The following is a 27,416-nucleotide window of genomic DNA, read 5'->3' on the forward strand; positions in this document are numbered from 1 at the left end:
ACTACTCCTATTACCCATGCTGTTAGTGTCAGTGGCATCCTCCTTTTCTTTTTGCCACTGACCATTTACCACAAATGGATGAGACACATGATTACTAGTTAGGAAAGAGAGTGTAACGTCTGTTATACGGCTGCAGGCAGTGCCAGCTGCAACCTTAGGTTTGTGAAAGAGCCTGCCGGTGGTCATTTGGCAGTGTAATCTGCGTCTCTGCACTCCTGCCCTGCAATAGAGCTAAGTCGTCATTAGTAATGGTTATAACACCAATCTGGGGACTAATAGTCTTTTTTGCATTGCAAGATAAACCTTTTATAAAAAGAATGCTTGAGTGAAGCAGCACAGCCGCTGCTGCCGCTGCCTCCATGGTTCCGTCAGACAGGCTGCAGGGTCCGGATGTCCGCCCCTCTGCTCTGCGCCGACTCGCCTCACGGTGAGAGTCAACTGCCGGTGTCCACTGACGCCTCTGATCTCCCGTAGCAACTCGATCTCGGATGTTCCGCAATTACTTCAATTTCCCCGCGTTTTGCAGCTTCTGTCAGGTCTATTCTTTGTCTCTCAGAGCCGTCCGTGGCTCTGCAGCGTCCCAGGGCTCTCTCCGTCCAGCGGTAGTCCCTCCGTAGTGTCTCAGGTCTCCCAGCGCCGCTCCAGTCTCTCGGCGCCGCTCCGGTCTCTCGGCCTGTTCAGGTCTCAGTGAGTCCAGGTCTCGGCCTGTGCGGGCCTCATATGTTGCAGGAAGCACAGCCGAAAGCACCAGTAGAGTCAGATCATGCTCCTGCCTTTTTCTTGTCACAGTCAAAACATTTAAGAGCAAAAATAGGATACACGAGATACACAAGATACACCGGGCCCATATATTAGGCACCACCACTCAAACTTGGATAAAACAGCACTTCTTTTCAGTCTGTCAAGCACTTCGTTCATCTCTGCCCACTCCCCTTGCAGAGAGTACAGAACCACGGATCGGAACTCTGCACTCGCTTTGCAGCAACACTGCGTCTCACTCACACAGCACAATCGCACACGGAGGCCTCCAGCACATCTCATTCATACCACAGGAATATAACTTAGAATGATAACCAACCAAATAAGTATTGTCTCTGACTGTGTTCTTCGTGAAGTGACTTGTAACACTTTGTTTCAAACCCTTACACTTACACAAATACTTTCAACACAAAATACGTACAATATGCAAATATTACAATATACAAAATTTCAACACAAAATACAACACAAAATACATACATAAAAACACATACAATTATTAACACTCCAGTTAGTATCCCTCCAGCAGCCGAAAACATACCGTTTGTCTGCAGTTTCAGGAGATCTTTGCTCCTGCGGTGAGCAGCCGAGTGTGGAGTCCCCTCCGAGCAAAACGCTCAGGGTGCACCTAGGGGCGTCCGCGCTGCAGCTGATCCCGCAGCCGAGCAGAGTGTCTCCTGCCTGGCTCTCCAAAATGACTCACAGAAAGTTGACTCCACCATCAGTAAGATTGTAAAGTAGGTATGTTTACTCAGTTCCATGCAGCACGGGGCGGGTAGTCCCACCAGAGTCGTGCACGCCTAACGTGGCAAATTGCTCTAGTAAAGAGTTACATATACATGAACATTCCTATACATATACATATTCCTAACCTGTCCCTTTGTGAACAGTCCTCCTTATCTCAGACCCCTTGATTAAAATCTGAACCATGAGGTTGTTTTTGATCTGGTTCTCGGTGTCCGAGAGGCTCCTGTTATCTGGTGGTATAAGTGCAGCACAGGCACAAATGCAGCACATATTCATTCTTAATCAATTGCTCTCTAATTTCTAATTCCATTGTTTCAGCTTGCTCTTTTCCGGATCCACAGGTATTCTACTACTAATGTTTAAAGCCTGACAGACCCCGTCCTCCGTGGATCAAAATACATGGGGTCTTAAGGGTTCTTTTGGTCATTCTATCATATAATACTGGATCATTTTCAATTTACTCTTTAATTTTCTGGGGCCCCTATTGTTCCAATTTCTAATCATTATTCATAATGGACTTTTTGGTCATATATCTGGTAATTTGCTCCCTTTCTGGTCCTTGGTCTTCGATTTTATCTGACCCATCCGGGAATTTTACTAGTGGCAATTCCCACAGCCCTTGGTTGCCCCCAGTGAGAGTGTCTTGCAGGGGGTTTAGGACCTATCACCCACCCACGTATCACTCCATTCACCAGCCCAGCCCCCCCCGACAGGAGATTAGAACCGGTGAGAAAACAAAAAGACCTCCACGCTGACTTTAGAAGTCTCAGTTACACTCTCACACACAAACACGGGCAACCGTACCTTTACCCAACCGGACGGTATCTTACGAATCAGTCGTCTTCGTCCAGAGTCCAACCGGACGGTATCCACAAGCGTCTTCGTCTGGGATCGAACCAGACGGTATCCAAACGACTGTCGTCTTCATCCGGTTCGATTCCGGACACCGGAACCCAACCGAACGGTATCCAAACGACCCTGTCGTCTTCGTCCGGATCTTCGCGCGCAGAATTACGGGCAAAAAACAGCCGGCAAGGGAGCTCAAAAAAAATCAAATTCTTTGCTTACCTTTATTCAGGTTCAGGATGGCATTAGTCCTGATCTGACTCAAACAGGAGCCACCAAATGGTGGGGCGCCTCTCCTAGATTAAATCAGAATTCAGGAACTATAGCCATCCCGGACGAGCCCCCAAATTGTTATAAATGGCTCAGGATTCAAATTAGGATTAAATAAAAAAATAGGATTTATTGAAAGAATATAAAGGAATAGAGGTAAGCAAACAGCGCTGGGTGCACCGGGAGTCTCCGCTCCACCAGGACGCACACCAGTTACATCAAGCAGCTGATTTTTATGCTCCTAGACTAATACATATTCATTACTACTTCTAAAAAAAAATAGATTATTAAAATTAGCTTCCGGGGTGCAGTCCCTCCTACTGGAGCATGCGCAGTCTCCTCTGGGGTCTCTTCTGGGGGTCTCTAGGGGTCTTTCATGCTGAAGGCTCATAGTCTTCCTCTCCACCTTTGTACTTACTGGGCACCATACCAAGTTTACGGAACATCTTCTTCAAGTCTTGTCTCCCAGCCGCCCTTCAGCTTCTTTCTCCTTCCTCTTTATCTCTTGGCCCCCCCTAACCAGATACCAAAGATCCACATAGTATCCCATAACAGTCACTAGTTGTTATCAGTTGTTCTGAAACTCCCAGACACACGAGTAATTAAAACATTCTTCCCCAGCCATTCACAGACACATCTATAGCAGTGTTAGAAATAGAAGTCCGGAATAACAAAAGCAAACAGGTTCATAAATTTAAGAAGTGATAAATTGACTAGAATGAGGGGGAGACTGGGACACACTGCATCTGTGGTTCAAGAATTAAATTGCCAGTGCAGGGCCCAGAGGCAGACAGGATTCAAACAGAATTGTTCTTTATGGACACGAATTGTTAAAACATTCCTCACAGACTCGATGATCTTGAGGTCTCTTCCAACCTAGAAATTCTGTGATTCTGTGATTAGGTTGTTCAATGATTTGTTTGCAGTTTTGTTTTTGAATGGTTCCTTTCCAGAACTGGGAAAGTCATTGTACACAGATCACCAAGTTCAGTATGGATAAATTCAATTTGTTAGCCGCTATTCGTAGTTTATGTAAAAGTAGTCAGTTGAATAATCAATCTGCAGGAACATAAATTGGATGCCTACTAGTTAAAGAATTGTATCCTCATTGGATGAATTCCTGTGCTTATTTCCTCTTCGATGAAAGTGTACAGAACCCAGAAAGTAACTATCCATATTTTTAGAAAGCATTTCAGTTATTACAAGGCACCCTATTTTCTGCTTTTTCTATAATGTTGCAGTTTAGGTTTAATGGGACTATGCAAGAATTATAACTGTACCAAAGTAGAATTATTTATTAATAGCATTAATGCAGAATTTTAAGTGTAAAACAACTAAAATCCTTCATTATTTCACTCATTCCACATATTTATCATAATATTTACTATGTATATATTATATACCATATCACATACCTTCATTAGATGTGTACCTGAAAGGAGAACTCCATGATTCCTGAGAAATAAATTTAGTATATAAAAATAACAAAAAACCCTGACTACTTGCTGTTGTGATTAAATCTGTTTACAACGTCCACTGTGACTCACATTCCAGGAAAAAAATAAATAAATAAATAAATTGATTTATTTTTTACAGGAATCAAGAAAAACCACAGGATCTCTGTATATTTGAATCTACATCAAACAGTTTTCATTTGGAAGTATTGCCCAGAGAACTTATTTCAGGGAGGAAAAACTATTTTTGAATGCTTTTTGTCTTAAGTTGATTTTCAAAGACTTTTCCTGACCTCTCCCTACTTTCTAGAGAGTAGGGTAGAAATGGTAGTATTTCTCTCCACTTTGGAATATCACTTTTCTAAAAAGATTTTTTTCTTTTATTGGAAAACACTATTATATGTTGGGCCATGACATCCCACTAAAATTCTAGTCTTAAGAATTTTTGCTTGTCAGAATTTTGCACTCCACACCCTGTAGCTCCCAGCTAAGGAATAAAAGCATGCAAATGATAGCTTTGTCAGAAAGGGAACTAGATAAGGTGACTGGGCTTTTCAGGTAAAGTGGTGCATTGATCAGCTACACTATATGAGGTACCTAGGCTAAAGGTTTTTAGAGCTGGCTCAGTGTCTCTGCATAATGTACTGTATAGCTTACATGCACCATGTGAACATGCAACCTAGCAAATTTAACAGTCTGAAAACTTTTGTATTCCATTAAAGGGGAGTTTTCATTGAGATTTCTTTTGGCCTCAGTAATTCATCCACTATACTCTGAGTTCAGGACACACACACATCCTTCTTCTTCCTTCCTTTCTTCTCTATATAATATGTAGCCATTACTTTTCTTCAATTTCTATTTCTATTCATTGTTATTTCCTGTTAGCTAAAAATACAAGTGTGTGTACAAGTTCTCAACTGTGTATGTGCTGAAATGAAACTCACAGTTTGTGTTTTTTTACCTTCAACTCCCTTTAATAATTTCATTTGAAAGAAGATTGAGTTAGGAAGCATTGACTGTATAAAATGCTCAGTATGGCCTTTTACTACCAGAGTCCAAAGTCATTCTGAACATATCTAGAAAATTAATGTAATTAATGCTTCTATATAATAACTTCTGCTTGGAAAATATATGGATTATTTTAAAATCTTAGGTAGGAAGCTAGTTGTCCAAATTTAGTGACAAGTTCTAGAGAGTTACTTACAGTAGCTTTTTCATAGCTCAGACATATTTAAAATTCCAGCTTGGAATTCTATTCATACATGCATTAATCATTTGCCTTGTATTAGTGCTTTTTTCAAAGTCTGAAAAAGTAGTGTCGTGATATAGAGATAATTAAAATTTCCTTGATCACTGTCAGACAAAGGAATGCATAGAAACATTTTTTAACTATAACTTCACACACTTTCTGCATGAGGGTTATGCACAATATAAGGAATTGTTTAGATTATTGAAAAAATACCTACGTACCCAAGTGTGCTTCAGTAAAAAGGATTTTAGGGTGGTGCAGTCTTTTATATATAATGGGTTAATAATATCACTGAGGTCACTTTACCTCATTTTAATAGGCACAGCTTTCAAGGAGATTCCATGGCTCTGTGTAAGGGTTAATACTACCGTGGGGCACAGCGTTGGAAAAAAGTTCTTGATAAGTAATTAAATCAGTTAGTAAATGCAAAATGGCAACTTTCATTTTGTTGTGCCTATGCTAACTATGCTATACAGATTTTCTGGATTCAAGTCCTGTTTCAGGGAAAAGAGGTTCAAACTATTTTATTCTACATTGTCTATTTCCAGGTACCTAATTCTTTTCATATAATTTATGTAATGTAATAGCTGAAAGTATGTTTCTCTCTGAAAAATAAAACTGGTAGGCCTCAATACAAATTTTGAGGCCAAGTAACCGGTTCTTCAAGAGATTTCTTCAGCTCTAGTACAACAGAATTTGCTTTACTGGGTTGTATGGACAGCTGTTGCAACATTCATAATGATACATGAACTTCTGGAAGTTAAGATATGAAGGTAACCATTTATGGAGGGATTATTCCAAATGAATAAACATTTACCTTATAATAGGAAAGGACATGCCAAGCTAGTCACAACAGGCTTGCAATCCTGATCAAATTGTAATCTATATTTCCATGATATTTGAGGAAGCTAAGTAATGTAAAGGAAGTTGCACTGAAATATTCCAGAAGTCATTATCTTATAGCATTATAAATGTATTTGTAATACTTACCTGTAACATCTTGAAACATGAACGAGTCAGCAATCTGAGCCAGCAGTGTACCCAGGCAGCCAAGAAGGCCAACAGCATCCTGGCTTGTATGTGGAATAGTGTAACCAGCAGGATCAGGGAGGTGATCGTCCTCCTGTACTCAGCTCTGGTGAGGCCACACCTCGAGTACTGTGTTCAGTTTTGGGCCCCTCACTACAAGAAGGACATCGAAGCCATGGAATATGTCCAGAGAAGGGCTACGAAGCTGGTGAAGGGCCTGGAACACAAGTCCTGTGAAGAACTGGGATTGTTTAGTCTGGAGAAGAGGAGGCTCAGGGGAGTCCTCATTGCTCTCTATGGGTACCTCAAAGGAAGGTGTGGGGAGCTGGGTGTCAGCCTCTTCTCACAGATAATTAGCAACAGGACAAGAGGGAATGACCTCAAGTTGCACTAGGGGAGTTTTAGGTTGGAATTTAGAAGACATTTCTTTCAGGGGGATGGTTGGACCAGATGATTGTGGAGGTCTTTTCCAACATTAATGATTCTATGATTCTGTGAAAAAACACATCTGTTTTTATATGCAATTACCATTCTTAAAAAACTTCTGTGAATTCCATAAAACTAAAAATGCAATGCATGTAGATTTTCTAATCTACTAAGGAAACAGGAAATCTAAACTAAAAGTGATTATACTGTAAATGGCAGTTACAGCAGCTTTGCTATTTATTTTATCCTTACTCATTAGGCAACCTTTTTTTTTTGTAGATGTTGGTGAGGAAAAGTGGTATATTGTATTTCCCTTTCTACTTCCAAAAGAAGCATAATTATTTATATTATACTGCTGTCTACCTCTCCTTTTGCTTGATACACTGTCTCTCCATAGAACTGATTGAATTTGATGGATGCATCCATGTGTTGTTCAACTCCTCCTTGCTATAGCAGCTGCCTGGTGTAACAATTTGATGTTTTGTACAGATAATCTTTGGATATAGTTGTATATCCAAATATACATCTGTATTTAGGTTTGTGGCCTATACATCTGTATTTAGGATTGTGGCCTACCGTAGGGTTATGAAAAGTAAACTTATGTGTAGTTAGGTTAGAGTCACACAGAAGACTGTAATAGTGAAGGTCTCTACTCCATCTGCAGGGAGAATAGACATTAGTTGACTCCACTGTCAGTGTAGACATCAGAGAATCACAGAATTGTCTAGGTTGGAAGAGACCTCCAAGATCACCTAGTCCGACCTCTGACCTAACACTAACCAGTCCTCCACTAAACCATATCACTAAGCTTTACATCTAAACTTCTTTTAAAGACTGCAGGGATGGTGACTCAACCACATCCCTGGACAGCCTATTCCAATGCCTAACAACCCTTTCAGTAAAGAACTTCTTCCTAATATCCAACCTAAAATGTTGTATATAGTATCAGTGCAAATCTCTGCAGTGTCTCAGAACTTCCAGGATAGGCTTGTATGTTTTCTTATACATATGTAAATAAAATTTCTAAAATTGCACTGGTTTAAAGGCTGAAAATTGTGATCCCATGGAGAACGCTGTAAAATACATAAGGAAGCTGGTCCATTATGGCAAATTGAAATACACAGTCATCATATGTAACCTCAAGCTCTGATGGTCAATTAAGTTGAAATTAAACACTAGCATGTGTTACATTAGTAATTCTAATCTTGCTGAAAGCGTTGACTGCTGTTCTCTTCTAGGCATTTTAAAAATAGAGGTGATTTTCTCTAACAAGTACTCCTTAGAGAATCTGTCTATGATTCTTAACTGAAACCAGTAAAATTTAACTCTTTTAATTAACACCAGTGAACTTTGATTTGTGGTAAGTATCTGATTCAATATTTGCATGTGTTTGTCTTCTGTTGTGTCATTCTTTTAAATAAATGTGAAGTAACAGATTTGTCATCTGCGCAGTCAAGTGAAGAACAACAGAGATTATCTAGCTAACAAAATTAATCATTTATTTTTTTCACCTTTGAGTTACTGGAAAAAAAGTTTGTGTATGTGCCCTGATAATTAAATATAATATCTGAAGATAAGTCTACAAGAAAAGTTAGTTACACATTATTTAGTATAACCATGATGTGAATTTCACTGCTTCTTCGACAGGTGTTTTCCATTAGAATGCGTCTCCTCTATTCAGAACAATTTTAAGTAAATTCATAAGGAAATACCTCTTTACATGTTTATCCTGGAAAGGCAGATAGGTGTTTTATTTTATAAAACAGTCCAAAAGTTTTCTATTCTATTCTTCAAATGTAAAAATATTTTCCAGAACATATTATTGCAGTTCAGTAATATATTTCTAAGTGCCCTTGGAGACACTTAAAATTAGAAAGGAATAAAATTAATGAAACTGAAATTGCAGGTTTTTGGTAATGCTGGTGAAAGGGGTGTTTGCCTTCATAAGTGTTTGTGTAGAAGTGTTATGTTCTATGCATACATTTTTATTCATATAAATAAATGTTACACTTTATTGTTTGTGATTTTGTAAAATATTGTGTTGTATTGATACTATACTTTCATTTTAAGGTTATAATCATCTCTTAAATGACATGTAATAAAATACACTGATTTGCTATTAATTATCTTTTGAGAAATACACAGCATCAGTAATTTCCAGTAATTCTTTTTAACTCTGGAAAACAGCTCAGTTCTTATAGACAAAATGCACGTATTTCAGTTGCTTTACTTGGTTTATTGAAAAGCAGATAAACGGATTGTGTTTAGAAACAGTGACAGACTGTACAGCTACATATAGACTACTGAACCACTTTATTTCAGTATTCATTCTCTCCCTGAAACCTGTTTCAGATTACAAGAAAACTAGAAGCAGCATTCACATATGCTGTCATCCCCTGGCTTTCAAAGTGCATGGTATCATGAATGGCTAAAAAAAAAATACATTTGCTTTCTGCTGTATGTATATATGAGAGGTGTAGGACAAACATAATTTAAATTTTGCAGCTGTTTAAATGAACTGTTTCAATCATAGAATCATAGAATGGCTTGGGTTGGAAGAGACCTCAAAGACCATCCAGTTTCAACCCCACTGCCATAGGGAGGGATGCCACCCACTAGATCAGGTAGCTCAGGGCCTCATTCAGCCTGGCCTTGAATACCTCCAGGGATGGGCCATCCACAACTTCTCTGGGCACCCTGTTCCTGTGTCTCACCACCCTCTGAGTAAAGAGCTTCTTCCTAATATCCAATCTAAATCTCCTCTTTTTCAGTTTAAAACCATCCCCCCTATCATTATCTACACAAGTAAAGAGTCCCTCTCCATTCTTTTTATAGGAACCCTTTAAGTATTGAAAGGCTGCAATGAGGCCTCCCCAGAGCTGTCTCTTCTCCAGGCTGAATATCCTCAGCTCTTACAGCCTCCCTTCATAGGAGAGATGCTCCAGTCCTATGATCATCTTTGTATCCCTTCTCTGGACTTGCTCTAACAGGTCCACTTCTTTCTTGTACTGGGGGCCCCAGAGCTAGATGCAGTTCTCCAAGTGGGGCCTCTCAAGGGCAGAGTAGAGGGGAATAATCACCTCCCTTGACCTGCTGGCCACCCCTCTGTTGATGCAGTCCAGAACACAGTTGGCCTTCTGGGCTACAAGTGCACACTGCTGGCTCTTGTCGAGCTTCTCATCTACCAGAACCTCCAAATCCCTCTCTGCAGGGCTGCTGTCAGTAGGTTCTTCTCCCAGTCTGTACTCATACCTGGGATTGCCCCATACCAGGTGCAGCACCTTGTACTTGGACTTGTTGAATCTCATTCAGTTCATGTGGGCCCACTTCTCCAGCTTGTCCATGTCCCTTTGGATGGCATCCCTTCCTTCTGTTGTATTAGCTGCACCACTCAGCTTGGTGTCGTCTGCAAACTTGCTGAGGGTGCACTCAATCCCATCATCTATGTCATTGATGAAGATATTGAAAAGCACTGGTCCCAAGACAGACCCCTGAGGGACACTGCTTGTCACCGGCCTTCACCGGGCCATAGAGCTATTGACCACTACTCTCTGGGTGCAACCTTCAACCTTATCCACCAAATGGTCCACCCTTCAAATCCATCTCTCTCCAATTTAGAAATCAGGATGTCATGTGGGACTGTGTCAAAAGCCTTACAGAAGTCCAGATAAATGACATCAGTCAGTCTTCCCTTGTCAATTGATCCAGTCACTCAATCATAGAAGGCCACCAGATTGGTCAGGCATGATTTACCCTTGTAGAAGCGATACTGGATGTCTCGGATCACCTCCTGGTCTTGCATGTGCTTTAACATTGCTTCCAGGAGGATCAGTTCCATGATCTTGCCAGGAACAGAGGTGAAACTCACTGGTCTGTAGTTCTCTGGTTCTTCCTTTCCACCCTTTTTAAAAATGGGAGTGCTGTTTCCCTTTTTTCAATCACTGGGGACTTCCATCTGACTGCCATGACTTTTCTAATATGATGGAGAGTGGCTTGGCAGCTACATCAGCCACTTCCCTCAGAACCCTGGGATGGATGTCATCAGGCCCCATAGACTTGTAGCTGTTCAGCTGCATCAGGAGATCCTGAATCTGCTCTTTGCTTATAGTGGGAGGGACTCTGCTCCCCCAGCCCCCGCCTAGAAGTTCAGGGACTTGAGGGATGTGGGAAACCTGACTGCCAGTGAAGTCTGAGGCAAAGAAGTTGTTAAGTACCTCATCCTTCTCCATTTCTGTTGTTACCAGTCCTCCATCTACATTTTTCAGAGGTGGTACACTCTTTTTAAATTTAAAATGTGTGATTGTTTAGACCATCCTTATAAATTCTGTAAGAACTGTTGCTTTATGTAGTGTTGTGGTTTTTTTCAGCTTCATTTCTAAGAAAATATTAGATAATCAGGAAGCTAATTATCATAAGTTTCTGTTGTCACCAAATCAATTAAAGTAGCACTGTATATTTCATTTAATTGAATCTAAGTTTTGATTTTTTTTTAAAAGCAACCAGTAAACCTATGTCTCTTGGATGTCTTCTTATGTCTTCTTATCTGTTTTTTCTAGCAGACTATTGTTAAAATAATATGGATGTTTTCTCCCAATAGCATCAGAGACTTCTTGACATTTTGGAAGCAGAGAAGGAAGTCTTTTCAGAAAAGATAGAAGAAGCTTTGATGCAACAGTCACAAAAACATAAGGTACTGCTTTTATTTGCAAAAAAAGGAATCTGGTCTGCTCTGTAGAATTTCTGTGGAATGATCCTGCCACAGTTATTGACAGGAAAAAGAAGGTTTCTCAAGCAATAGACTGAAATGATTTTTAGCCACTCCTCTATTGTGTGCTGCAGTTTAACTTTTCATAATATTCACAGGAAGTGCTGGACAAATGTTTGGATGAAGAAAGAGAAAGAAGTAAGGAAACTGTGGCAGCTGCTATGCAGGTATCTCTTGTTAAGTAGTAAATGTTCATTTTGAATTACATATGTGTCATGAATGCTAAGTTCAGTAAGTCATCTCATAACCAAATTTGTCAAATGTTATGTTCTCATCTGTATTTAAATGAAAGTCTAGATCTAGAAAGGATTAATACATCTGCTCTATCTTACGCTTCATAGAGATAGTCTATGTAGCCTACTTTCTTCTATTTAAGTTAGCCTCTGAATTTATTTATTACAAGTCAGAAGGTTGCAGTTCAGTTGTTCATGTTACCTAAACGTCTGTTTTCATGGTCTTTCAATTAACAACATCAGTATCTTTTCATTTGAAGAGCCAGGTGGAAAGGTCAATTGATGATCTTAAGACAGCATTGTGCCTTATTTAACTTCTGTTAAATATGGTGATTTTCAATGAGGATAGATATTTGAAATCACCTAGAAATATGAACATTTCAACAAACTATGTTTAATTTCTAATGCGGGTATAAAATCCAGTATAAAATTTTAGTTGTTTGTAATGATCTGGGAAAATGAGCAATGTAGCTAGCACAGTTAGGCTATAGTAGAATGTCATGTGTATCTTCATTTATGGTATACACATGATGTCTGAGCACCTCTCTGAATAACACTCAGTAACACAGAAACCATATGTTAGGTGATTGATATCTAGGGGAAAAATGTGTGTGTAATAAAATATCTTAATAGGGCCTTTTTATTTTTGCTTACATTTTTATTATATGTTATAAATGTCAAATAAAAAAAAAAGATTCCAATGAACTACAAGAAACCATTTTATTAGTAAGTGTAGGTATTTGAGGAACCCAATATTTATTGCTATTTATAACTTTACTTGAGTAGTTCCAAGATCACCACCGAAGGACATTGCACTGACCTATAAGCTCATTAAAATGTGGAAGGGGGTTTTCAGCCAATGTTTGTTTTGAAATTCAGGCTGATGTTACTTATTTGTAGATGTTATGCAATGATGTATAGTCTTTCTGATAAATATATTTGTGAATGGTTCAGCACATATAGAGCAGTGCATTGTCCTTGTTACTTCAAATTCAATGTGTTTCTTCTGAAGATTTCATGTGATGTTTGAATATAGACATTGGAAAAAAAAAAAAAGATGAACAGTGTTTTTTAGCTTAAGTAGCTAAGGAGCTTTGGGATGGAAGACATAGTTAAGTATGTTTTGGATACTTTGACAAAGACAGTGTTCAGGCTGCCTTTGGACTTTTTGTTAAATACTTGGAGATAAGAGCCTCCTGTAGGAGGTCCATGATGTGTGATTAAATATCACCTACACTAACATGGTTTCTGCTCCATGATTTTTGTGTTCACATTAATCAAGCTAATTATGATACAGTGTATTCACTAGGTGGGGATTTAAGATCTATGCTTGCAGCTCTTTAATTCCGTTAACTGCCAAGTCGTTGTCCAGTGGTAATACCTGCTTAGTAGCACTGTAAAATAGATTTAAGTTCATAGTTTAGAAGTAGAAATATTTGTCTTATGTCTTGCCAACTGATTAATCTCACTAGAAGAAGAAATACATACGAGTTTTGCACCCATGTTGTCTATTTTCATCATTTATTTCTGCTTTCTTTGGAGACTGAAAAAAAAATAGTGGAGGAGGCTGTTCTGAAAGCAGTAGAGGAGGAAAGGAGAAATATGGAGAAGATTCATGAAGAAGAAAGAAAAATGTGGGAAGCAGAACGTGACAGACATAAAGAGAAAATTGCCCAGGCTGTTCGAGAAGCAATACAAGAGCAAAGAAAACATAATCAAGTTAGTACATTTTGGACCTGCTCAGTGTGCTTAATGTCTTTGTAATGTTGTGGTAGTATTTCTTGATATGTTATTTATCACTGCACCTTTGTGATATTTGAAATGAACTGCAGTCTTCTTATTTACCTTCATCTAGACTGTGTACGGACAGAATTTGGCACATTCAGAAAATTAACTCCTGTGACCTTTTCAGGCATGTGTATTGAAATGAGATGAATTGTGCACTGCAACTGCCTGTTTTTCACCAATGACTTCAAAAAGTCAACTCAAGACAACTAGCTCAGATACTGGCACCTATGTTGTAGATGGTTTATGTGACTATTGTATATATATTGAAAAGAAGTTACGTCTATTCCTTATTATCATGGAATTCCATTGTCTCTCTTAGAAAAAGATGTTTTTCTTAGACAAAAATTGAGCAGGTACAAAATAAAGAGGGTTATCAAAATTGGAAACATAAAACATTAACAAGACACAAGTGTTTCTAGAGTTATTTCTTAGAGAGATGCTACTATAAGGACAATTGTGTATCACAACACAAATTAAGAAAGACATTCCCTCTCAATTGCCAGTATTGTATTTAACTGGACATCAGGAGTTACAAATTAAGTATATTACAATAGCAGCTAAATTACTCTTCCAAAAGTTAATTTTGTAGTCTCTGCTGTTGGAAATATTTGGGGGAACAGTCTGTTTTGTTGGTGACCTACTTGTTGAAAATTCTTCAGGCATATTGAAGATATTGAAACATATTGAAGATATGTTTCATCCAGATGTTAGAATTATACGTTGCTGTATTTTTTAATTAACAAGGTCTCCTGAATAATAACAACAACTAGTTTTGAATTTGAAGTAAACAGAAGTAAAATAGCATATCATACTCTTTGGAAACAGATCCCTTTCCAGCATTTAACAGAACTTTACATTTCCTTTTCAAGTATTTAACAGAAATATTAATCTCAAACCTAACTAAATTCAGCAAGTTATCTTTTGGTGCAAAGCCATTATTATACTCTGCATCTGTGTTACGTACATTTCTAGAGTAAATAAAATGATTTTACTTTGTATGTAGTTTTTTGCATGTAAGGTTATCAACAGATAAGATGTCAGTTTTCAATGTAGTAATTTTGCTATAATGATAATCGTTCAAGCACTCAAGCTCTTTACAACAAAAAAGATAAGCAGGTGACTTCAAAGCTAAATTTAAACTAAGAAATATTGCTCATGGTTTTGTTACAATAGGAATCATTTAGACTAACCAGAATAAGAATTGTTTACCGTGGTGTGGAGGAGCTGTTAACAAAAAGTCTCCCTTATGAGCAATAAAGTAGTTGTGTACTACAGTAAAGAAAAAGACTGCAGTTTTATAGCATGTGGAACTTGAAGAGATTAATAGGAGGAGGAATTAACAATGTGCTATTAATTTCATGTGCTGTTTAGTGATGTCCCTAAGGCAGATAGTTCTGTGTCCTGTAATTTACTGTGGAAATCTATGTGCCTTGAACAAAACCCACTGTCTGTAGAATAAGAAGTTTAAGAAGAGTTCTGAGGCATCCTGAGCATTTTTGGGTGAAGGGGTCCCATGACTGGTTCTGTGAGGTCAGCCAATCAGCCAAGGTTCTATTTTTATGGATTTGGGGAGCATGTAAAATGTCTTGAGGATGGGAGAGTGGAAGAATAAGTTAATGTAGTGACTCAGGCTAGGTTTATGTTCCTTGTGGAATATTTTCCTGGACTTCTTATTTTTGATATGTCTTTAAAGTTTGATAACAGAGCAGGATAATGTTAGTAATTTAGTATGGATTAATGCATTCTTTCAGATAAAATCATAAGTATACTCTGATATCACTGCTTTTCTGAGGAAGAAATCCAGGCCTTCAAGAGGGCATTTTTTTGTTCAGATTAGGATGCTAGCTGATCAAATGATTGATGGTATTGAAGTATTGGAGTATAATGTTCTTATTATGATGCTGAGTTACTGGAGAATGTTGTGATTAATTCTCCTTTACTAAATATCTTGCTCCTGATGTGGCATTAATTAATTCATTTTTTAATACTGAGTAGCTCTGACAACTTTGATAGTAACAGGAATGATTTCTCTTAGTTACAATATATGATGATTTCTCCTTTAAATTAGGTTCATTTTTCAAATACCTGATCTGAATACATTCACTTAAGTAAAATGCAGATTTTTCTTGAGATTTCCAAAGTTCTCTCATATAAAAATATAGTGTGTTTGAAGTTAATCTCTTTAATCTCTGATTAATGAGTGCAAGTTCTTTAGGGAGGATGGTCTTTCACATAGAATGTTGTTTCTTACAAAAATTTTCTTGTTACCTCTGCCAAGAAATGGCTTGCCTTCTTCTGTTGTTACTCTTATAAACATACTACAGCTACTAGAGTTCTGTAAATCTGACAACAAATGTCCTACAGAGCTAATGTGAAAGATCCTAAGGTGTCAGATGTGTCTTTGGTTTAGTGCTGAAAAACACTTGGAACTACAGACAAGCAGTTTGTCTGCTTACATTTTATTTTTAAGCCTTGTACTCAACATATTTACACTTTTTCCTTAAGATTTTTCTTTCAAGAGGTATAACTGAACTATTCACTGTCTCGCAATTATTGTTTAAAAAACATAATCTGTCAAGTCAGCTCTGTAATTGCCAAAAGTAAAACACAGTCTAACATTTTGGACAATGAAATGTAAAATTGCGGTAACATAACACTTGCCTCATTTGATTTTTCATGCTCTCTTGTATAATATTTTGTGCTTCCTGCTTCAGATTTGTCACCAGATACTATTATTATGTTTAGTATCAAGTAATGAAACAATTGAGTTTAGATGAATGTAAGTGAACATTCAACAATCTCTCCTTTTGGAATTAAGCATGTAAAAATAGCTTTAGGAGCATTATTGTTATTTCAAGAAAAAAAATGTTTTCTCACCAATGCATGAGTTTGGAACTTTGGAGAAATCAAGCAAGGAAAGAGAAGCCTGACTTGTTTTTAACAAAACTATCTCCTTTTAGTTTATCTTTTTTCAAATTATCACCAAAGGAAAGAATCTATGTGTGAGAAATAAAAGATATATTTATATTTACAAGTCTGTCTTTCTTTTTTTCTCTCTCTCCTTTTTTTTTTTTTTTTTCCTAAAATAGAAAAGTTTTTTTTTTCCAGAATACTGTCTCCAGAGGCTGTAAGGAAAGTCCGTAAATCTGATTCCTTTCAGTTGAGTTTGGCAGCACCTGCAGGTTTTATACATGTGTTATCCAGGTGCTTAGTGCTTTTAGAAAAAATACCTTGTTTTTATTCAGACAATGGTCCTCAGGTTTGAGGAGGGTGGGATTACATTTTTAATTGGGTATAATAAGCTTTCATTCTTGAGAGAAGCAAGTAGTCTTTTAATTAAAGATAACATGCATTTGCACAGTTACTTCATGATCCTTTTACAGCACATTAGAAATTATTATAGGTGAGAAGTTCATATGTTTAGCAGACTAAACGTAGGCTGGAATGTCTTCAGTATTTTTATTCTATTTTTGATACATTGTATGTTCTTTTTGTTGGTTGGTTGGTTGGTTTGGTAGTGTTTTTGTTTGTTTGTTTGTTTTCCCACTGGTAACTTCCCTGCAGGGAAGGTTTAATATATATAGTTGTTCTCTGTGTCAAGAGGAATGCTTGAAATAGAAAATTCTCCCACTAGAATGTATTATCTAGAATACTTTTTTTTTGAATAAAGCAGTGGTTGCCCTGTAGATAAAGAGAATCTATAAATTTGATTGAAGCTGAAGCTTTTCCTATAGAATTTAAAATTGCAAGGAAGCTCCAAGTGAAAGAGACAATGATCAAAGATTATTTGGAAAAAAAAAAAAAGCCAAAAATTCTTTGGGAATATGAGAAGATCAATACAAATTTCAATGAAGTAGGAAGGCCATATATATTCAGTTTATAATTAGGTTAATGCAGAGTAGCTATAACAGTAGCTACAGTAGCCATAACACTACCTTGCAGAGAGCTGTCTGTAGCTTTCTGTATAGTAGTGTTAAAATTTCACAGAGCTAAGTACTTAGTTACATAAATGGGGTGAAATCTGGAAGAAAAAAAAGTTAAGATGTTAAAGACAATTTATGCATCACAATTTTGGTCTTAAAAAAAAATAATTAAAAGTGAAATGAAAGCTAGGAGCTGAGGGGTGAGCCTTGGAGTTTCAACTCCATGACATAGCTTGAAACTAATAACTCTCCAAAAAGCACTCAAAACAAAGAATCACCTTGGTCATTTCCTGAAGGCTTATACTTAAAATGTTATGTATAATCTACTGCAGTTTACACTGATTCTCAAGGGAAAACAAGCCTGAATTCATCATTTCCATAATCCATGCAGGAGATATACAATAGACTAACATGTTTTGAAGACTGCAAATAATTAGAAAGGAGGAAAAAAAAAACAAACTTTATTAAAGGAAGTAACATAAAATCTGCTTCCTCTTGGACATGAGCAAAAGCACTAAGGCAAAATGATCTTACTAGTGGGAAAGTATTTCAAGAAAACTTAGACTGTAGTTTCGTTCAGCCAAGCCACAACTGAGATATACCGAGATATATGAAGAAAAAATACTTTTGTACAAAACTAAAAGGTTTGAGAAAAAAAAGAGAAAAAGCTCCCAGTAGTCTTTTCTGAGCAAGTCTTCAAACATTCAACTCATACTCCTGCGGGTTTCTGTGTTGTTATTCCATGCAACACTATAATTTCTATGTTATTATTTTAGAATATCTAATATAATTTTACTGGCAAACATCCAAATACCTGAAAAAGCTTGATTAGTTGAAAATTATTTTGTACTCTATGGACTTTAAAGTATGTTTAAGGTTTTTCCATGAGGTTATGAGTTCTAGTATAATGTCATTTCTCAGAAGGTAAAAACAGAAAATCTAGAACACACAGTGCTTAATTCTGAAAAATTAATGGCTGCTTACCTGCTATGTTATTAAAACTTTGTTTGGTATTCATGCTCATGTGCTTAAGGGAGTGCTTCTTTTAATAGTTTTGGCAAGTCTGAATCAATTTTGTATTGAATGTCTTAGGGATTTCCACACAGTCATATGTAAGTGAAAATATGAAAGTACTGGCTCTATGATTAAAGAACAAGCTTTCTTTTCTACAATTGGATTGTATTGGTTTCATCCTGATGGGCAGCTAAACTTCATCACACCACTCTCTCCTCCTCCTCAAAGGAAGAGGGAGAGAAAATATGATGGAGAAGGGCTCACAGGTTAAGATAAGGACAGGGAAGTCATTCACCAATTACCATCAATATACTGGTAAAGTCTGGAAAAGTCCGCTGCATGCTGACTTTAACCATGTCTGACTTCAGAAGTGCTTTCTAATAGTTATAACCACAAACATTATAATTTGAGGGTAACTATTTTCTGAAAAACCACTAACGTTGCAGTCTGTGGTCGTATTTCCTAGATAAAATTTAGTACTGCCACCTGATCCTTGTGTGGAAACAAAAGAATTTTCCTATAAAATTGCAAACCATTATATGTTTTCTGCTGTTTTTTTTTGTAATACTGACTGAGTGCTGGTATATAAAGTACACTGTTTCTTTCTGTCTTCCTGCAAATATACGTTTATATTCTAGTTATGTGGTTGTGATTCCTAACATATGTTTGAATGTGATTTGTCATTAAGTAATTGAGTATTTTTAAAATTTTTATTAGTTACTCTAATCTTCTAACTGACGTCAAGCGTATATGAAAACGTATATGAAAAGTCTTGTAAAGAAGCTACTTTTAGCTATAATTAAGAATGAGGCCTTTGATCAGATATCAAAAAAAAAAAAAAAAAAGAAGTGCAGTTTGTGGAGTGTTCACCCTCAGCTTCTCCTGAGAAGCCAGTCTTTTACTTTCCCTTGAATAAATTAAAATAATATTTAAAACCTCAAATAGTGCTATACCCTTTTTAGCTGAAGGTGAAATAGGGGCAAATTTTTACCATTGCAACAAAAGTCTAATTTAGGAAAAAGTTTAAATGTGGATATAGTATAACAGGAAAAAGCAAAAAAATAAAAATAAAGGAAAATTAAGCATGTACACTGAGAGGATTCAGGATTATTCAAAACTTTCTGAACTTCTGGATACTGGGAATATATAAAGAACAATGATGGACTTGTCTGAATTCTTGTCTTTCACTTTTTGGAATTTTTAGGGAAGCAAAGAAGATCCTTTATATCAACACCACATTGGGCATGAGTGTTGATCTGCTTGAGGTAGGAAGTCTCTGCAGAGGGATTTGGATAGGCTGGACTGATGGGCCAAGGGCAAAAGTATGAGGTTCAACAAAGCTAAGTGCTGGGTCCTGCACTTGGCGCACAACAACCCTATGCAGCACTACAGGCTGGTGGAAGAGTGACTTGAAAGCTGTCTGGCAAACAGGGACCTGGGGGTATTTGTCAATAGCTGGCTGAACATGACCCATCAGCACACCCAGATGGCCAAGAAGGCCAACCATCCCAGCTTGTATCAGAAATAGCATGGCCAGCAGGACTAGGGAATGATTGTCCCCCTGTACTCAGCTCTCGTGAGGCTGCAACTCAAATACTGTGTTCAGTTTGGAACCCCTCACTGCAAGAGGTGCTGGAGCGTGACCGAAGAAGGGCAACGAAGCTGGTGAATGGTCTAGGAAATCATGTCTTATGAGGAGTGGCTGATGGAGCTGGGGTTGTTTATCATAGAGAAAAGAAGTCTCAGGGATACCTTATCACGCTCTACAATTACCTTAAAGGGGCCCATAGCGAGGTGAGGGTTAATCTCTTCTCCCAAGCACCAACTGATAAGATGGGGAAACAGCCTCAAGTTACTCCAGGAGAGGTTTAGGTTGGATATTAGGAAAAAATTGTTTACTGAAAGGGTTGTGAAGTATTGGAACAGGTTGCCCAGAGAAGTGTTTGAGTCACCATCCCTGGAGGTCTTCAAAGATGTGTAGATATATGAGCTTAGGGACATGGTTTAATGGTGGACTTGACAGTGCTAGGTTAAAAGTTGGACTAGGTAAGTGTGTATGAAGTTAAAAAATAATATTTTGTATCACCTTTTTTCTCTTGAATTAAGTCTTGATAAATGAGTAAAGACTAGCATAATTATGGTATGCTTTGTTTATTGCCTCAATAGGCAATACAGCTTTGCTTTCACTTTTATACGTAATTTCATAGACAGCAGAGGTTGTTCTTAATTTTTGGAAATTGTCACTGTAAATGGAAAACAATTATTTACATTGTTTTAATATTTTAATATTGTTGTAATAGAATAATCTTTCACAAATGTATCTCTAGTGGTTTCTGTTTTCTTGAGATTTCTTCTTTTAGTAGACTTTATTTTAAAAGAACTTAATTGTATTTTTATTTGGACCTTCATTCAAATATTGTTTTATTTTTAAGTCGCAAGTAGCCTGATATTAAGGAAAGTTAACATACATTTATTATTTGTTAACATACTTGTTTTGTTTGTCCTACATTTACTAATGTAGGACTTTCTGCATAATAATACATAACACCTTATCAGATCTCTAATTTGCCTTTGAGTTTAATGGAGTAAATGACTGCACTAGTTTACATTATAATATGAAACAGAGTCTTTTGAGACCTTTTGACAAATTAAGCTGCCATGAGAATATAAGAACAGAATATTTCTATAATGTGTAACTTTCTGCTACTTTTTTTTCTGTTAGTCATGCCAGAGTTCCTTAGTGAAAGAGACCCTTGTCCCAGGATTTTTCTTTGGTAAAGTGAATTAAAATATATAAATAAAAAGATGATAATCTTAATCTTTCACAATTATGATTTTCAACATTTGCGTTCCTGAACAGTGAGGGCTATATAGCTGCACAGCTCAAATTTGGGATTTTAGACTTTTATATGCAAGAAAAATATAGTTCTGCAGGTACAATTCAGTTTTGGTTTAAAAGCAGTAAAAGGATAAATATCTTATACCTCTAAAACCTTAGCATTCCACCTGTTCTTCCAAGTGAATCTTTTCAATACCACTGAGTTCCTGCAAAAATACTTTCTGTGAAGAATTGTAAAACACCAAGAATGTGTAAGATAGCATTCTGAGATTTTGTATTTAAAGAAGGTGTCACTGCAGTTTGACAAATGTTTCTTAACCCCATAAAGTAAACAAAGCAATAAAATGCTTGTCATGTGAGCTCTCAAACATTTGTAAAGTTATGTATTTCTCCTTATTTTACCATTATCCCTGTATAAATATGTATTGTGTTTTAACTGAATACTTTAAATTGAATACTGTAAGTTTTGCAGCAAAGTATTTCTTTTCTTCTGAATCAGACAACATATGTACAAGGTAGACTTAGTCCTTCTGACATAGGAGCTTGAATGCCTGTTAATAATTAAATCTAAAAAATAAATTAATCCATCATTTATTTTTATGTTTTTATTGAAGTGATGCAAAATGTGGGTGGGTTGTGTTTTGTTTGTTTTTACCTGTTTTTAGTTTTGCTTTCTGTGTACAAACTGTGTTGCTTAGTAAACATTATTCTGATAGAAGATTTAGTTGATACTGGATCATATCTGATATGAATTGAGGATATGAATTGTGGTCTGTAGAAGAAAAAATGTGATAACCTTATAATTTCTATGAGCATTTGAAACAGGTTTCAATTTTTTTTTACTTCTGTATTTTTTAAGGACTAGAACTTCTTTCAAAAAAAAAAAAAACACAACAAAAACAAACAAAAAAAACAAGAAACTAAAGTAATATTTCTGAATAGCTATATTGTTATGTTTCTCTTCTATAAAAATAAATAAATAAATTCCATCCTATTAAATTTTGATGGCAGCTTACTATTTATTCACTAACAGTGAATGCAGTAAGAAAGCTTAAGTCTGCTGATATTGAGTAGCAGAAGTACATCACATCCCTGCTTCATTCTGCAGGTGCACTGATAGTATTTCTGCTACATCCACTTTTGAATGTCTAGTGTAAAAGCATAGGAATTACAAATGCATCACAAATGGCTTCTGAGAAGTAAAAATTGCTTCAATCAATCAAACAAGTGAACTCTAACTACCTGTTCCCAAGGCCCTATCTCAGATATGAAATTTCAGCTGAGGTCCACTATTTATTCAATCTATTATTCTGTATCCACACTTTCAAAGATAATGTACAGTGAATCCTGTGATTTTTCTGATTAGTCTTAAATAAATAAATAATCCTCTCTTTTCCCTTTTTCCTTTCCTCTCTCTCTTTCCTCATCCAAATAGTTTAACACATACTGTGTCATTATTTTTACTGGATGTTGTCTAATTTTCTTATGATATTAACCTTTTGTGTGTTTCAGGAATTTTGGTTGTCATCTCATGTTCCTGAATTTTGAAAACAAAACTCTTGGCTAAATATTGTTGTTACTTCTTTCATGAGTGACTTTGGGATGCCGGGACTTAATCTTTAGGACAGTGAGTTTAGTCCAGGAAAATTTTTCCTTAGCTGATAACTTATGCAAATAAGTTGTATTGGAGGTGATATATGTGTTTTAAGTTGTTCCCGGCTTTCTCTATTTTATTGTACTTCTAGTACTCAATCAGAATTGATTTAGTGTCATATTAATTTGGGGCAGGAAAGTAACTATTATAGTTAAAAAAAAAAAAAAAAAGTAATGATAAACTTCCAGTAGGAAAGAAAAGGATGAACTGAATTATATTTGTGAAATACTTGTAATATTTACACTTAACATGTTTTCCTTTCACAAAGGAAATTGTCAAGGAAGCATTAATGGAGGAGCAAAAACGAAGTGAAAAGGCAATCGAAGAAGCTGTGAAAAGGACAAGGGAGGAACTGCTGGAATATATTAAAGAGCAGAAAAGGGTAAGTTACCAGTGGCTAACGGGTTTTATTTCCTGAAGTGAGAAATTGATGAAGTTTATTAATCCTGAAGCTTGTCTTGAAATGCACAGAAAAACAGAAGTTTTATCTTCAGATTTTTCACTACTTTTTTCAAACAACTTCTGTTAGTATAATAAAGTTCTTCATGAATATTTGTAGACTTATAAGTTAATGACAAATCAAAAAGCAGAAATGAATGAAACAGTTGAAATCTGTGGTATTTCTTATTACAGTAACTTAAAGATGGGGTTGTAAATGCAGTCTGTCAAATTCAAGTTGTGATCAGAGGTCAGTATCAATAACATGCTGTTTTATGTTCACAGATAGGCTTCATTTTGCAGTTTGTATGCAAACAAAGGTTAACTTTTCCTCTTTACCCATACTATATGAGGGCCTGAAAATATATGATATTCAGTGGGGAAAGATTTATATCCAGTACATTGGTCTTATTAAAAAATATTGTGTTGTTCTGAAATGGTTTCAGCTATGTTAATGATGTATACTTGCAGACTAATGTTTGTACATAAGCAATCAATTGTAACTTTATAAGCTTGATTCACTTCCAGGAGAATAAAATAAATAAATTAACACACTCCTCCCCTTTGAGAATCTTTAAAAATAATTATAATCATAAGGATTCTACATAAACAAAATTACTAATTGTGAATCTAATTGGTATCATTGTCCTCAGAATGAGGTAGTGTCTTTGGTCTGTTATATTCCTTGCTATTATGGGCTGAATAATATTGTGGAAAATAGTATTTAACTTCAGAAGTTTCACTCTACTAGTAGTTCAAGATGTTGGTTGAATTCTCTTCTTCTCTTATTGTGGGTGGAGAAGTTTACATTTAGCAGCGTGCGTCTTATTGGGAAAGACATTTAAATAGATGTCCAGGGGAAAACACTGTCCGTAATGAATTTGTTTATATGTTAAGTTAGTCATTTACAGAGGATGAGCTCTGGGGAAAGTGAAAATGCATCTCATATTAGAACAGCTAGTACAATAAATAACTTAGTTAATAGGACCAGTATTGCAACTCAACTAGTCTGTGTAGTACAGAGTCCTATGTCTATGTCCTAAGTCCTATGAGGAGTGGCTGAGGGAACTGGGGTTGTTTAGTCTGGAGAAGAGGAGGCTCAGGGGAGACCTTATTGCTCTCTACAATAACCCGAAAGGAAGGTGTGGGGAGCTGGGGGTCGGCCTCTTCTCACAGGTAACTAGTGATAGGACTACAGGGAATGGCCTCAAGTTGTGTCAGGGGAGGTTCAGATTGGAAATTTGGAGAAATTCTCAGAAAGAGTAGTCAGGCATTGGAATGGGTTGCCCAGGGGGGTGGTGTCATCCCTGGGGATGTTCAAGCAAAAGTTGGATGTGGTTTTGGGAACATGGTTTAGTGGGCGACATTGGTGGTAGGGGGATGGTTGGACCAGATAATCATGGAGGTGTTTTCCAACCTTAATGATTCTATGTTTCTCTTCACTGTTGATATATAGATCACACAATTTTGAATTGATGGTGAGATTGTCTAGATTTCCCAGATCAGATTATTTCAGCTGTATCTGGGAGAAAAATAAATGGGATTTTGGTTAAAATAAACCTATATGTTGTTTGAAATAACAAAAGAAAAAGTCTTCAGTTACTTGCTGCAGAGTTTCTGTAAGTTTTCCTTTGTATATAAGTGGACTTGTACATCATTTATTACTCCTTTGCAGGTACACCATACCTTTATAATCTTGTTTATATTAAAAGTATGTGGGGTCAAAGCCTGGCAAAACAAACAAACAAACAAACTGAAAAAAAAACCCTCCCCTTTTGCAGCTTCTGCTATTTCCTCCAGTCCTATCGCTGTCCCCAGACAGCAGAGCTCAGCGCCTGCCCCTCCGCTCCCCTCATGAGGGAGCTGCAGGCCACCATGAGGCCTCCCCTCAGCCTGCTCTGCTCTGGGCTGAACAAACCAAATGACTTCAGCTGCTCCTCATCCTTCCTGCTCTCTAGACCCTTCACCATCTTCATAGCCTTCCTTTGGACACTCTAATAGTTTTATTTCATTTTTATACTGTTGTGCCCAAAATCACACACAGTACTCAAATTGAGGCTGCACTATTGCAGTGTAGAGCGGGACAATCACTTCCCTTGACTGGCTGGCAATACTGTGTCTGATGCACCTTAGGATGCAGTTGAACGTCTTGGCTGCCAGGGCACACTGTTGACTCGTATTCTACTTGCTGTTGACCAAAACCCCCAGATCCCTTTCTGCAGGACTGCTGTCCAGCATCTCGTCCCCTGGTCTGTACATATAGCCAGGGTTGTCTCTTCCCAAGTGCAGAATCTGACACTTGCTCTTGTTAAACTTTATATTGTTGGTGATTGCCCAACAATTTGTCAAGATGTCTCTGCAAGACCTCTACACCTTTGATGGAGTCAACAGCTCCTCCCAGTTTGTCATCTGCAAACAAAAACACCTTCAACATCCAAGCCATTTTTCTAGTTGTATGCTGGACATTTTGTCCAGAAGGATATTGTGAGAAACAGTATCAAAGACTTTACAGAAATCCAAAATGATAACATCAACTGGCATCCCTTGGTCAGCTAGATGGAATGGAAATTAGGTTTGCTAAGTAGCAGCTTTGCCTCATGAACTCATGTTGGCTGTGACCAATGACCTCATTGTCCTTCAGGTGTTTTTCAATAACTCCCACAAAAATTTTCTCCATAATTTTACCAGGCACTGAAATGAGTCTGACAGGCCTGTAATTACCAGGGTCTTCTTTCTTTCCCTTCTTGAAAATTGGAATAATTTTTGCCAGCTTCCAGTCAGCTAGGACATCCCCAGATTCCAAAGACATTTGAAAAATAATTGAGAGAGGTTTTGCAATGACATCTGCCAGCTCCCTGAGTAACCTTGCATGAATCCCTTTGGAACCCATAGACTTACATGCATCCAGGTGGTGACAAGTTTGGGATTGGCTGGGCTGGGAGTTTATTATTCACACAGTCACAATTCTCCAGCTCAGGGGATCTGGGGTCCCTGATCCTGTCACTGGTGTTATGAACTTGTTGTGTATTTAAGTTCAGAGTGGAAGATGTTTTTGACTCCAAATCATTAGGCACAATAGCTTATATAAAAGAGTAAAAAGAAAGAGACAGAGTAAATGGATCTTGATCAAAGCCCATGTACCTGCCAGAGTACAAAATATACCTTATGAACTATATTAAAAAGTATCAGCCTATGGAAGGAATTTCTAGAAAGGACTCAGGGAACACAACTTTCTTCCTAGGCTGAGATTTAATTATTTTTATTTTAATTTTTTTTACTGAATGATGAGGAGAGTTTCAGTTGTGCTCTTGCAAAGGTAGCATACACATTGTACATTTCATCATTGTTTTGAAAACAAGTTTTTAGAATCCTTCAAGCATGGCTACAATGCTTACATGCATAACCTGGTTAGCAGTGGTTAAGTGTTTATCAATTTATAAAAGTTAGATCTGTCAATCCCACAAGTTTTGCAGTACATTATACATGTAGTCCAATATTATACTACACTATATGTAACAGTAAATATTTACTTAGTTTGGATCTTTGTGTTAGAAGGAATTGACTGTGAATGAGTCTTTTTAAAAATAGATTGATAATTATTTGTAGAGATCATGCATGTCAACATAATATATATGTCAACATAACAAGGAAAACAAACTAGAAATCTCCTGATGCAGTTCCAGAACTGACCTGAGTTGTAGTCCAGCTATGCTACTTCTATAATAGTGGTTACTTTTGAAGGCCAAGACACCATATGATTTACAAGTTCGGAGATTTCACAAATCCAGCTTCTCAGCATCCAACATACACTTTAACAGTCACTTAACATATAGTATGTATGTGTGGGATTCTTTGAAGTAGTAGTAAGTGACTTTAAAAAAAAAAAAAGTAAAAAATTGATATTCCTTTATTCTTACACAGTACTTTTCAACCCTTTTCTTTCCTGATCAATATGCTTGTAACAGAAGTTTTTTAGAGTTGA

The 27,416-nt window shown here is 36.9% G+C and overlaps 1 protein-coding gene across 7 annotated transcripts in view; it reads left to right on the top strand.

Moving 5' to 3' along the window:
- The window catches only part of CCDC91 (coiled-coil domain containing 91), a 174,155-nt gene that overhangs the window by 103,872 nt on the left and 42,867 nt on the right, over positions 1-27,416 (top strand). For all 7 annotated transcript variants that reach the window (XM_084497854.1, XM_084497859.1, XM_084497860.1 and 4 more), the window contains 4 exons: positions 11,378-11,470; positions 11,644-11,712; positions 13,321-13,497; positions 23,265-23,378. In XM_084497854.1, the coding sequence (XP_084353980.1) occupies positions 11,378-11,470; positions 11,644-11,712; positions 13,321-13,497; positions 23,265-23,378 (453 nt within the window). The remainder of the gene's footprint in view (positions 1-11,377; positions 11,471-11,643; positions 11,713-13,320; positions 13,498-23,264; positions 23,379-27,416) is intronic.

The sequence above is a fragment of the Aythya ferina genome (genome assembly GCF_964211825.1).
Source record: "Aythya ferina genome assembly, chromosome: 1".
In the NCBI taxonomy this organism is placed as follows: Eukaryota; Metazoa; Chordata; class Aves; order Anseriformes; family Anatidae; genus Aythya; species Aythya ferina.